The sequence below is a fragment of the Mustela erminea genome, chromosome 14 (assembly GCF_009829155.1).
Source record: "Mustela erminea isolate mMusErm1 chromosome 14, mMusErm1.Pri, whole genome shotgun sequence".
Classification (NCBI taxonomy): Eukaryota; Metazoa; Chordata; class Mammalia; order Carnivora; family Mustelidae; genus Mustela; species Mustela erminea.
The window spans coordinates 53,447,499-53,461,657 of record NC_045627.1 but is presented as its reverse complement, the minus strand read 5'-3'; the positions used below and the strand labels follow the sequence as shown (position 1 = coordinate 53,461,657).

General features: G+C 39.5%; 1 protein-coding gene across 1 annotated transcript; it reads right to left on the bottom strand.

The window, feature by feature from the left end:
* Nucleotides 1-12,739: 12,739 nt before the first annotated feature.
* LOC116573217 (olfactory receptor 6C74-like) lies at nt 12,740-13,693 on the bottom strand. Its single transcript, XM_032313157.1, has one exon. The coding sequence runs from the start codon at nt 13,691-13,693 to the stop codon at nt 12,740-12,742; it is 954 nt and encodes a 317-aa protein (XP_032169048.1).
* Between the last annotated feature and the right edge of the window lie 466 nt (nt 13,694-14,159).

Genomic DNA, 14,159 nt, shown 5'->3' with positions numbered 1-14,159 from the left:
TACAAAACTAAAAGGCAGCCTATGAAATGGGAAAAGATATTTGCAAATTTCTTACCAGATAAAGGGCTAGTATCCAAAATCTATAAAGAACTTATCAAACTCAACACACACATACGCACACACAAAAAGAAACAAATAATCCAGTCAGGAAATGGGTAGAAGACATGAACACATATCTCCAAAGAAGACATTTAAATGGCCAACGGACACATGAAAAAATGTTCCACATCACTCGGCATCAGGGAAATACAAATCAAAACCAGAACAAGATACCACCTCATGCCAGTCAGAATGGCGAAAATTAACAAGTCAGGAAACAACAGATGTTAGCGAAGATGTGGAATAAGGGGAACCCTCTGACATTGTTAGTGGGAATGCAAACTGGTGCAGTCACTGTGGAAAATAGTATGGAGGTTCCTCAAAAAGTTACAAATGGAGCAACCCTATGACCCAGCAATTGCACTACGAGGTATTTATCCAAAGTATACAAAAGCAGTGATTCAAAGTGGCACATGCACCCAAATGCTTACAGCCCAATGTCCACAATAGCCAAAATATGGAAAGAGCCCAGATGTCCATCAATAGTTAAGTGGATAATGAAGACATGGTATGTGTATGTATGTGTATATATATATATATATATATATATATATATATATATGAAGACATGGTATGTGTATGTATGTGTGTGTGTGTATATATATATATATATATATATATGTATATATATAAAATGAAATTTTATGCAGCCATCACAAAAAGAATTCTTGAAGGTACTTGGGTGGCTCAGTCAGTTAAATAGCTGCCTTTGGCTCAGGTCATGATCCCAAGGTCCTGGGATTGAGCTCCACATTGGGCTCCCTGATCGGCAGGGAGCCAGCTTCTGCCCCTCCCCTCAGCTCATGTTCTCTCTCTCTCTCTCTCAAATAAAGAAATAAAATCTTTAAAAAAAGACTTTCTTTAAAAAAGTGAAACCTTACAGTTTGCGATGATGTGGATAGAAGTAGAAGGTTATTTTGCTAAGTGAAATAAGTCAGAGAAAGATAAATACCATATGATTTCACTCATATGTGGAATTTAAGAAACAAAACAGATGAACATAAGGGAAGGGAAGGAAAAATAAAATAAGATAAAAACAGAGAGGGACGGCAGCCATAAAAGACCCTTAACTATAGGAAAACAACTGAAGATTGATGGAGGGGTGGTGGGTAGGGGGATGAGGTAATTAAGTGATAAGCATTGAAGAAGCACTTGATATAACTAGTATAAAATGGGTGTTATATGCAACTGATGAATCACTAAATTCTACCCCTGAAACTAATAATATATGTTACCTAAATTGAATCAAAATTTAAAAATTGAATAAAAAACAAACAAAAGATGTTAGTTTAAAAAAAAAGTTAACAACAGAAGAAACACATGGCATTGGGGAGATGTGGAGAGAATTGAACCTTCTTACATTGTTGGTGGGATGCAAACCAGAGCATCTACCCTACCATCCAGCAATTGCACAACTAGGTAATTACCCAAAGAATACAAAATAGTAATTTGAAGACACATGCACCCTGATGTTTATAGCAGCATTACCTACAACAGCCAGTTATGGAAAGAGCCAATTATACATTGACTGATGAATGGATAAAGAAGATGTGGTATTTATAAATAAAGGAAATTTACTCAGCTATAAAAAAGAATGAAATCATGCCATTTGCAATGACATGGATAAAGCTGGAAAGTACTATACCACACCAAATAAGTCAGAGAATATACCATGTGATTTTCTAATATGTAGAATTTAGAAACAAAACAAATGATCATAGCAGAAAAGATAAAGGCAAACCAAGACACAGAGTCTTGACTATAAGGACCAAACTGATGGTTACCAGGGGGTGCGTGAAAAAGGTGATGGAGATTAAGAGTCACTTAATGCGATGAGCACAGGGTGTTGTCTGTAAGTGCTGAGTCACTAAATTGTACACCTGAAAATAATATTATATTGTATGTTAACTAACTGGAATATAAATAAACACTGAAGAAAATTTTTTTAAATGTTTAACACAATTTTTTATTTTGTTGGCTTTTAGCCAAAACCTGAGGTTAGGTTGTCTCAAATACATTTTGTGAAACATAATTAGATCCTTCTTGTCTTCATGGTCCTATTATAAAGTCCAGATTTCACCTAACTGACATTGAAGAAGTATCAACATGACCTAAAAAAATCACAGATGATTAGCTATACACATTGCATCAACAAATTTGGAAAAGCCAAGATCAGAGTAGGAAAGTGGCTACAGACCCTGTTACAGGAATTGGAAGGACGAATGATGGTTTAGGGAAGTGTCAGTGGGAATGGAATGCAAAGGGACCACAGTAGACTCTGAATCATTTGCACTAGACAAACCTGGTGTTGTCTTTAACTAACTGATCAACTTCCGAAAACACAAAAGTCACTGACCTTCTCCATAAAATATGGAGATTGAGCCAGATGATCTCTAGGGTCCCCTTGAAAATACTTACGGACATAACATCAAGATGCTGCAGGAACATGGAAATAATGTTCTGCTCTGAGAGTTGAACAACTGAAGAGTGTATGGAAGTGGTTGAGGTTCAGTAATGTAGGAATAAATCAGGGAATTATGGTCAAACTACTGAAAAGAATGTGAACCTCCCAACATTTTAGTAACCATTGGATAATTTATCATACTCAAACTAATTAAATGCATTTATATTACCTTGGGAAAGATTATACTGGTTGTGTGAACTGACCAATAGAAAAATGAAAACCAGAAATCTAAAACTGAGTCTATAAATCCAGGCTGATAGTTGCCAGCCTTAGATGGTACCCAGTGAAGAACAAACCCCAATGTGGAGATTAATGCACTAGATTCTGGTACTTTAAAATATTTATTGAGATAAATCCCTTAAGTTAATTGAATGTTAAAGTTACATGATTTTAAAATACTTCAATGAAGTATGGGGGCGCCTGGGTGGCTCAGTGGGTTAAAGCCTCTGCCTTCAGCTTAGGTCATGATCTCAGGGTCCTGGGATCAAGCCCTGCACCCGGCTTTCTGCTCAGCTGGGAGCCTGATTCCCCCTCTCTCTGTCTTCCTCTCTGCCTACTTGTGATCTCTGTCAAATAAATAAATAAAAGCTTCAAAAAAAATTCAATGAAGTATGATTGACATATACATATTTAGTGCATACAACTTGAATATTTGGAGTGAAGTACACACCCTTGAAGCCATCATCACTATCAATGCCATTAACTTATCTATCACCTTCAACTATTTCTTCCTGTAATCTTTGTTGTGGATTTTTTTTGCCCTAACATGAGAAGTAAAAGCACTTAATTTACGCACCCTATTAGCAAAATTTTAAATAGGCAATAAAATATTGTTAACCCTAGGCCATATGTTATATAGCTCTCCAGAACTCATTCATTAACGCCTAACTGAAATTTGATCAATACCTTCCTATTTCCCCTTCCTTCCAGCCCTTGACAACCACTATTCTACTCTCTGCTTCTCTGTGTTTGGTTAGATTCCACATATAAATGAGATCATGCAGCATTTGCCTTACCATGTTTGGCTTATTTTACTTATAATAATATTCTACCTGGGGTAGGGCTGGGGGAAGTCCAGGGTGTCAGCCTGTGCTCTGTCCTCAGCTTGCCTTCTGCTCCCTCATTAACACCATGGTACTTCTTACTGCTTCCACGGTAACAACTTTGGAAATTAACAGCAGTCATAGCCATGATCTGTTAAGGGCACAGTAACGAGAGGCTAAGACCACTCAGGTATGAAGGTCTATGTTACCTTAGAGGGCAAGCAAATGAAACTAGCAATCATTTGGCAAAGGGTGAAGAAAAACATGCTAAATGAATGAACATAAGGAAGATAATGGAATATTTATTTGGACTTCATAATGTGGGGGGAAAATAGCAAAAGAAAAATTAAATTTCCGGACTACCTGTGGCCCACTGATAAATCCTTGAAAGGGGCAGAGTGATGTTCCTCTAGGAACTCAACTGCCTCAATGTTAGTACTTTGCTAAGGGCAAAAGGGAATCTAGCCCAATGCCCAGTATCCTGTAAGTCTACTTTAACACATAAAAATTACTTTGGAAACTTCCTTTTTCTCTACCTCCAAAGATCCATGTTGACAATCATCCCCCAAGCATATAACCCACAAATATACATCTGAAGGGTCTCATTGAAGAGGAAAATTACGCAGAGCAAGCCCAGACCAGGAGGCCCCAGAAGACGGAAGGGTGCTAACAATAAGCTAGAAGCCCTACTGAAAGCAAGAGATAACCAGAAGCCCTACTGAAAGCAAGAGATAACCAGCCATTTCTGCTTCTGTAAAAAGGCCTCGCTCTTCAGGCTCCCTGCACTACTGTTTCTGCCTAAAGCAGCCCCCACTCCTCCAGTTTAAAACCACCTACCAGCAGTCAGTATAGCCCTTGGAACCCGACTGCCTCCATTTCCTTATAAAAGCCCTATAACCCCATTGTCCAGGGCCCAGAACTTCAAGCACATGCTCATATAGGTCTGTAGGTGTAAAATAAATCCAAGTTCTCCTACTTCTCCAAGTGTCACTTGGTCTCCTGCTGGTCTGATTTTCCACATCATGACTAAGGTTTTATTAGACAGTAGTAAATTATTTTTTCCCAATAATAGCCCACTCAAGGTCCTGGAAACCTTGCTTTTCAAATTCCTTAGAGACTGACTTACACTATCTCTAACCCTCTCCCAGCTTTAAAGTATATAATGGGCCACTCCTAACCCCAGTGGAGCTCTTTGTGCCCGTAGGTCCATGCCCATGATTTAAGAAAACCACCTCTTGATGTCTCAAGAATTCTTCCTTGTCTGTAGTTGATGAAACCTACCATGTTTTCTTACATCACTGGGACCAATGGCCACAGCAGGGCCTACAGCTCACCCACTTACCCCTCTGCTGTGAGTCAGGTTTTTTACTTTAAAAATGATGAACCACTACAGTAAAGAATAAGTAATAGGACAGGGTGAACTTAAGATGATATAAAAGTAAATCTAATTAGTGTACTTGGATTAAGAAAGACACTGCTAGACCCCACCAATATTACTTTGGTATTCAACTTGACTGGCAACCTGTAGAGTGTTTACTGCAAATTCCTGCAAACTGTGCTAGAGCAGTATTTTCTGGGCCTGGGAGCACATTTTTTGATGCACGAGACAAGCAATAAGTGCTTGAAAAGTTACGCTCCCAGAAGGAATCCTCGCGAATGATGGGTGTGATGAGAAAACAAAAGGCAAGCTGAGAACAAAGCAGAAGCTGACACTCTGCAACACCCACCCTCCATGGGATATATGTGACATTCCTCAGGCACTCCCAGCTGCCCTAAAGGAAAAACAAATAATTAGCTTGTAGGGATCACAATCCTGTAAGACCTGAGTCTCCCTCGGTTTACAAATGTCTTAGCAATCTACAAGAAAAAAGCATTCCTATCAATAACCTAGCTTCCAGAAGGAAATGTAGATATAATTAAATGTCCTTATAACCTGCAGCCATTGAAAGATACTTTAAGTGGGCAGAGTATAATGTTTCTCTAGGAAGCTCCCAACTATCTTATTGTTAATGCCTTACTAGAGGAAAAACAACTTTAACTTGACAATACGAACACCTCTGGTATCTTGCAGGTCCTCTTTAGCATATGAGAGTTCTTTGGAAACCTCCCTTTTTCCTTGCTTCCCCCAACCCCACGGTATATAATCAGCCACCCCTCAAAATCCTTGTGCAACAGCTCTTTCTGCCCAGGGGCCTTGTCCCTGTGCTTTAATAAACTGCCATTTTGCACCAAAGATGTCTCAAAAATTCTTTCTTGGTCATTGGCTCCCCCTTGAACCTCAGCTATACCTTCACCCCCTTGAACCTCAGCTATACTGTAAAACCCAACTGGGGCACAATTGCTATATATACACTCCATCTTCTTCTGGGTTTGAAAAGCTGTGAAGAGTATATTCTACACTACACTCAGAATTCCACAGTGAGACTGGGCTTCAAGTTCCCAGAAGGGTAACTGGCTTGGTAATGCACAATTCTTTTAACTACAATTTTCTGTCCTGCCTATTGGTCTTCCCTGGCACCAACTCTCCAATAAATTACATGTCTTCAAATTCTTGCCTCTGGGTCTGCTTCTGGGGTGATTCATCTAAGACATTGAGTTTTTTTCTACTACCTAGTTAACTGCCCCAGAAATTCACATCTTCTTTGCATTTTGTATACATAGTAAGACTATGAAGTTTCTTCTGTGAATCCAGCCTCAGATCAGTTTTCATGGGCTTCCATATGAGGAATGTCTTTCACAAAAAAATGCCTTTCAGTCCAAAATAACTTTGATTTCAAGGAGTTCATTAAGGACTTTCTCCATCAAGGTGGAATAATCCCTTTCTTCAGGTCTTTCCTCTGTATTTTTTTTTAAGATTTTATTTATTTATTTGACATAGAGAGAGAGAGAGCTCACAAGTAGGCAGAGAGGAAGGCAGAGAGAGAGGGGGCAAAGAAGGCTCCCCACTGAGTAGAGACCCTGATGTAGGGCTCAATCCCATGAGACCATGAGACCATGACCCAAGCCAAAGGCAGAAGCTTAACCCACTGAACCACCCAGGTGCCCTAGGTCTTTCCTCCTTAAAATAAAATACCCTGAGGGTGCCTGGTGGGTGGGTCCATTGACTGACTCTTGATTTCAGCTCAGGTCAGGATGTCAGGGTTCTGAGATAGAACTGAATTTGGTTCTGTGCTCAGCAGGGAATCTGCTTCTCTCTCCCTCTGTTCTTCCCTCTGCTTTCATGCATGCACACTCTTTCTCTCTAAATAAGGTAAACCTTTGCAGCAAAGGAAACAGTGAACAAAACAAAGAGGCAACCCACGGAATGGGAGAAGATATTTGCAAATGACAGTATAGACAAAGGGCTGATATCCAAAATCTATAAAGAACTCAAACTCGATACTCAAAAAACAGATAATCATGTCAAAAAATGGACAGAAAACATGAACAGACACTTCTCCAAAGAAGATATGCAAATGGCTAACAGACACATTAAAAAATGTTCATCATCATTAGCCAGCAGGGAGATTCAATTCAAATCCACATTGAGATACCACCTTACACCAGTTAGAATGGGCAAAATTAACAAGACAGTAAACAACAAGTGTTGGAGAGGATGTGGAGAAAGGGGAACCCTCTTACACTGTTGGTGGGAATGCAAGTTGGTGCAGCCACTTTGGAAAACTGTGGAGATTCCTTAAGAAATTGAAAATAGAGCTACCCTATGACCCTGCAATTGCACTCCTGGGTATTTACCCCAAAGGTACAGATGTAGTGAGAAGAAGGGCCATCTGTATACCAATGTTCATAGCAGCAATGGCCACAATTGCCAAACTGGAAAGAACAAAGATTCCCTTCAATAGAAGAATGGGTAAAGAAGATATGGCCCATATATACAATGGAGTATTATGCCTCCATCAGAAAGGATGAATACTCAACTTTTGTATGAACATGGACAGGACTGGAGGAGAGTACGCTGAATGAAATAAGTCAAGCAGAGAAAGTCAATTATCATATGGTTTCACTTGTGGAGCATAAGGGAGGACATTAGGAAAAGGAAAGGAAAAGTAAAATTGGGGGAAATCAGAGGGGGAGCCTGTGAACTCTGAGAACCAAACTGAGGGATTTCCAGGGGAGGGGAGTGGGCCGAGGGTGAGCCTTGTCGTGGGCATTAAGGAGGGCACATAGTGCACTAGGTGTGGTGCATAAAAAATTAATCTTGGAACACTGAAAAAATAAAATAAAATAAAATAAAATAAAATAAGAGGTTTTTTCTAGATGCAGAAAAGGAAGAGATGTAGAGAATCTGTGTCCATAGCAACCACTGACTTGAAGAAGTTCTTCTTCTCTTCTGTATCTCTGCTGGGCTTCTATGGCAGGAGTGAGCCACTATTCCATGGTCTGGCTTCCCTTGAAAGCCAGAGAGGGGGAGTAAACTCCAAAGTGTATTGTAGGCAACCCTGAAGCATGTGGTAGCTGAAAATTTGTTCTGCCTGAATCTTCCCTCATCAGAGTTGATGTTACATCAAAGTCAACACAAATATTATAGAAACTTTCAGAAGCATTTATATGAGTCCTACCTTCGCACAAATAGACTAAATCATTTTTATAACATTTGTCCTTCTACCACTGTGCTTTCAGTACAGGCCAAACCTGGAACTCATGGTCATATTCTCAGTTGAAGTGAGGGAAAATAAAGAATAATGGTAGATGAGTTACAGAAGCGATAGTAATGTGAGACTGTACATTTTAATGCTCAGTTAAAGGCTCGTTTGCATGGGGTTTTAATTTTATTCAGTGCTAGCTGCATGGTGCAGAAATACCTGTCACACCTGAGTGAGTCCCAGTGCCAAGTTCATGGTGAGAAGGTGGGAGGAGAGGGACTCTACATAGTTTGATGGAAAGGCTTACAAAGTGGAAAGCCAAAGAGATGGACTAAAGTAAGTCTACACTGCATCTAGCATAAGCAATGGTGAGCTGGCTCCAAGATTTGCTTCAAATTATCCTTCGCCTATAGTTTCTCTTTCTTGTATAGTGCCTTCTTGGTTCGCCAATACCTAGGATTTCTTCCTCTGATTTTTTGTTTTGTTTTGTTTTTTGTTTTGTTTTGCTGTGGTTGTAATAGTTTATTTTTTTGTTTTTGCTTTTTTTCCCCTTGCCACAGAGACATATCTAGAAAGAAATTGCTATGGTCAATGTCTAAGAGGGTACTGCCTATGTTCTCCTGGGATTATGTTGTCTTTTTGTCTCATATTCAGGTTTTTCAACCATTTTGAATTTATTTTTGTGTATGGTGAAATAAAGTGGTCCAGTTTCATTCTTTTCATGTTGCTGCCCAATCTTTCCAACACCTTTTCTTGAAGGGACTGTCTTTTCCCTTTGGATATTCTTTCCTGCTTTGTTGAAGATTGATCGACCATATAGCTGTGGGCTCTTTTCTGGGTTTTTCTATTCTGTTCCCTTCATCTAGGTCTTTACTTTTGTGCCAGTACCACACTGTTTTAATCACTACAGCTTTGTAATAGGTTTCAAAGTCTGGAAGTATAGCTTTTAAAAGGCAACAGGGATGTTTGTGGTGTTAGAAATGTCCAGTATCTTGATTGTGATGGTAGATACATGAACTAAGACAATGTGATAAAACTGTACAGGAGGTACACACACACACACAACCCACACACCCACACATGAGTATAAGTAATATTGGAGAAATCTGAAAAAGATTGGTGGATTGTATTAGTCAATATCCTGACTGTGATATTAAACTATAATTTTGCAAAATGTTATCATTGCAAGAAAATGAGCAGTGTACACGAATCTTCCTATTTCTTATAACTGCATGTGAATCTACAGTTATGTCAATAAAAATTTCAATTAAAGAAGAAAAGGATAGTTTGGGAGAGTTGAGTGAGGGTGTTTCATAAAAAGTAGTACATTCCCTGCTTTTTCAAAAAATGGATATTTAATTTCTAATTGTAGTGAAACAAAAATAGTAATGCTAAAGGCTCATGAAAATGCAAAGACACTGGGCCACTCATGCATTGCTAATGGGAATGTAAAATGGTATAATCACTCTGGAAAACAGTTTGTCTGATTCTTGTAAAACTAAATGTGCGATTACCATACAATCCAGCTGTTGTGTTCTTAGGCACTTATGCAAGGAAAATGAAATCTTATATTCATACAAACACCTGTACATGAATGTTCAGAGAAGCTTTATTTGTAACAGCTAAAAACTAGAAATGGGACACCAGAAAGATGTTAGGATAGAGGACCTCTGCCCCCCTCTTTCCACAGACACCCTGAATAAACAGCTACATGCAGATCAATTCCCTCTGAGAGATATTCAGAAATTAGCTGAGACACTCCTACAGTACCAGGCAACTGAGAAAATAGCCACATCAAAATAGGTGGGAAAAGCTGAGACACTCTCACCATAAACACCCTACATAGCACTTTATAATCAGGTGAGAACCCCTAACCCCCAGCTTTTCCCAGAAGAAGAAAGGGCTTATTCCACACATCTAGGGCCTCAACTTATAGGGTGGACAACCAAAGGATTGGATCCTAACTTGCCTGTTTCTAGGAGCTGAGAGACCCATCATAGACTAAAATCAGAGACCGGCATTAAAGCAGCATGCAAAAACTTTACTCAGCTCTTCCACCTGGGTCAACATAGAGCAAGCAGGCAAAAATGGCCAGCTCTCAGTTTCTCCGTAGAAGAGATTAGACTATACATCTAAAGTTTCAACTTGACCAGCTGCTACCTTGACGGTCGGGCTTATAACTAGCCTGCATCTGGGAGCTGACAGACAGGAAGTCACTACTTTCTAGGAGTCTGAATAAGCCAGTGGCCACTTTCTGTAGCTCCTTCTCTCCCTGGCTTGCTCCAGAGACAGAACCAAGTCTCCAACTAACCTGCCTGTCTCTGAGATCCAATGGCCCCCAGCTTCCATTAGGCCTTTGAGGATGACAGACAGTAAAGCAACAGTTTTAAAAGAGTGTGGTGTGAATGAGAGTGTAGCCATTTCCCACAGGGCCTCTACCCAACTAAGCGAACAGTGAGTAGAGGATTCACTAACTCAGCTGCTCACTGAGGAGAGAAGGAATTGGACCACGCATCCAGCATTCCCCACTTTTCTAGCTTCTGCTAGAAAGACTAGTTTCTATCCTACCTGTCACAGGGACCAACAGGGTTTGGCATACTTTAGTCTCCTGGGGCATACTAGAAACAAAGATAGTGGTTTGGATGAGCACAAAGGTTCAAGAAGTACCCAGAATCTCGCTGGGCTGATAGGGGAGGTTCATCTCCTCCACTAGTCTGATTCATGAGGCCAGGCTGTGAAAAGTGGCAGAGGTGGCTATTTCATCTAATGCATAGAAACCAGAAACCACGGGAATTCCTGCTTTTAGATTAGGCTCAGAAATTACTTCTTTTGGGGCACCTGGGTGGCTCAGTGGGTTAAAGCCTCTGCCTTTGGCTCAGGTCATGATCCCAGAGTCCTGGGATCGAGTCCTACATCGGGCTCTCTGCTCCACAGGGAGCCTGCTTCCTCCACTCTCTCTCTGCCTGCCTCTCTGCCTACTTATGATCTCTGTCTGTCAAATAAATAAATAAAATCTTTAAAAAAAAAAAAGTAAATACTTCTTTGGAGAAAGAAGGGACAAAGACACAGTTGTCCTTGGAAGTGCATAATCCCAAGGACACTTTATAATCAAACCATTCCCAGACAAAAAAAAAAAAAAAAATTCTAAATCTGCCAATATTTTTTGACAGGCTAAAATTCTTCCTAATCAGATTATGCCTTGAATATAGGTAATTCTCAAATCAAGCAGGAAGGAGTATATGTGCTCAAATCAGACATAGTGAAAATCAAATGCATAGTATGCAAGTGCCATGTGGGATGTTACAGGAACCATTTTCCATTAGAGCCAGTTGTCTTCAGGTGGAAGCTGCTTCCTCCATGAACCTACAAACACAATAACTGACCCAATTTTAATCCATTTTTTAAAAATTATCAATTACACTCATTTTCCTTTTAAACTTTCCTAATTATGAGTTTTGTTAGCTTTTGCTGCATACAGGGTCAACCGTAATTTAGCTTAACCTGACAGCAGCAGCTCCCACACCCAAAGTTACATTAGGAGAAAACATCTCTTCCATGTAGGGAGAAAATCTGGTAGTAGGGTCACCTACCTTTCAGCAATTTATAGGGGTCAAGGCTTGGCAACATCAATTACAGGGTAATAAACCGGAACAAATCTAAAAGTTCTGGGATGCCTGGGTGGCTCAGTCAGCTAAGCATCTGCCTTCAGCTCAGGTCATGATCCCAGCATTCAGGGATCAAGTCCCGCATTGGGATCCCTACTTGGTGGAGAGCCTACTTCTCCTTCCCCTTCTGACTCATGCTCTCTCTCTCACTATTTCTGTCTCTTTTTCTCAAATAAATAAATAAAATCTTTTTAAAACTTTTTAAAATTTTGCCTTTTATTTCTATTTTAAGAAAGAGTTAAAAACAATTTTGTTGATAATATTAGCTACATCCTAACCACCTGGAGTTACACTGAGCTATTTACACCTCTAAAACCAATAGACCCAAAGAGAGAACCAGCTTACTGTTGGCTCATTTACATAAAAGATCCAATTAATGAAATACCATTAATTTTAATTAGGCTATAATATTATGACTTTATATAATTTCAGAACAATTTGCTTCTAAAATTTCAAACCCTGAAGACATAAAATGGTAATGGTTTCTATCCTTTCTTAGTATCAGAAAACTCAAGCATGAGCATGTACCATGAAGAGTAATCATTATTATCTGATTGACAACATTTTTATTACTAAAGACTTTGTATTATGTGATTTATGTATACTGGGCTCTCCATAAATGTTGTATGAACTGAAATGAAAGACCACTGAGTAGAAAAATCAAGGAATATGTATTTCAGCATGATATAAAGAACTAAGAGGAATTTTCAAATAGTGAAAAGTATTGTATTATAAAGTAATATTGTACCAGCCAGATGAAAATTAGCATAAGCAGGATCACCTGATCCTGTAGAATCCTGATCCTGTAGATCCTAATATGTAGAATTCTATAGAAAATATTTCTTCAATTGTGGGAAATTGAACTAGGAGACCGAGAAGATCCACTTACCCTCCAAAGCTCTGTTTCTGTAACCTCAACCTCAATAGAGCCTCCCTCAGAGCCCGATGGACCTGCTTGTTCCGCAGAGTATAGATGACAGGGTTGAGCAACGGGGTCACCACCGTGTTCACAAGGGCAGCTTCCCTGTTGGAGTCCAGCCTGTTTGTTTGCTTTGGTTTCACATATATAAACACACAGCTGCCGTACATCAGAAAGAGAACCATGAGGTGAGAGGAGCAGGTGGAGAAAGCTTTCTGTTTCTCCTTGGCTGATGGGAGTCGCAGGACTGTGACTACTATGTTGCTGTATGCAATGGTGGTTATGATAAGAGATGTTATAAGGACAAACAAAGCAAGGACTAAGGTCAACATTTCAGTAGGTCTGGTGTCAGAGCAGGAGAGATGAATCAGGGGGCCAAGGTCACAGAAAAAGTGGGGGATGACATGAGGGCCACAGAAGGACAACTGGGAAACCTTCACTACTAGCCCAGTGATGAGAGGGAAGGACAAAGCCAAGCAGGCAGTGACCAGGAGGAAGCAAGTCTTTGGGTTCATGATGGTCTGGTAATGCAGAGGCTTGCAAATGGCCACATACCGATCCAGAGACATCACTGCCATGAGGAAGAAAATTATTGACCCAAAAAAGAAAAAAGAAAAGGCTTGTATGAGACAAGCAGTAAAGGAAATTGGTTGCCTTCCCAAAAGAAAGATGGACAGCAGTTTAGGAATAACTGAGGTGATAAAACAGCATTCAGAGAAGGAGAACGTGCTGAGTAAAATATACATTGGTGTCTGGAGGCGATGGTCAACCCAAGTGATGGTGATGATCACCACATTTCCTGTGATAGAGGCCAGGTATGCCAGCAGATGGATCAGGAAGAAGACATTCCCTAGGGCCTGGATGGCAGGAAACCCTTCCAGAATGAATTCTTGGATTGTTGTCTCATTCCTCACCTCCATTTCTCTATCATCAACTCTGCTGGATCTTTCAAATAGAAAATGTCACCACCAAAGAATAAAAATTTAATTCATGGCCACTATTAAAAAACAATAAATACTACTTGTAGCTACAATTCTGAATGAGGAATCACTTTATATAATTTAAATGTTATATTACAAATTATTTTGAAATTTGCAATTATTAAATTGTAAAAATTGAACATTTATTGTTCATTTTTGAAAATAATTTTGAATGTGCAACTTAAGTTTTCTGGATAATAATATATTTGTATAATAGTCCACAAGGTAAACACTATAAAATAGAAACTATTTTCAAATAACATATAAACCCAACAGATAACAGTGAAGGCTGTCATCCCACAGAGAATATTTTTATGGGGTCACAATGTTAATTTTTATACTTCAGGTAGTATATGCAATATATAAAGGCCTTCAATGCACTGGCTTTAGCCCTCTGGAAAAAGAA

What these genes read in the sequence shown, in the direction of transcription:
- LOC116573217 (XM_032313157.1), bottom strand. Translation starts at nt 13,693, where the DNA reads ATGGAGGTGAGGAATGAGACAACAATCCAAGAATTCATTCTGGAAGGG.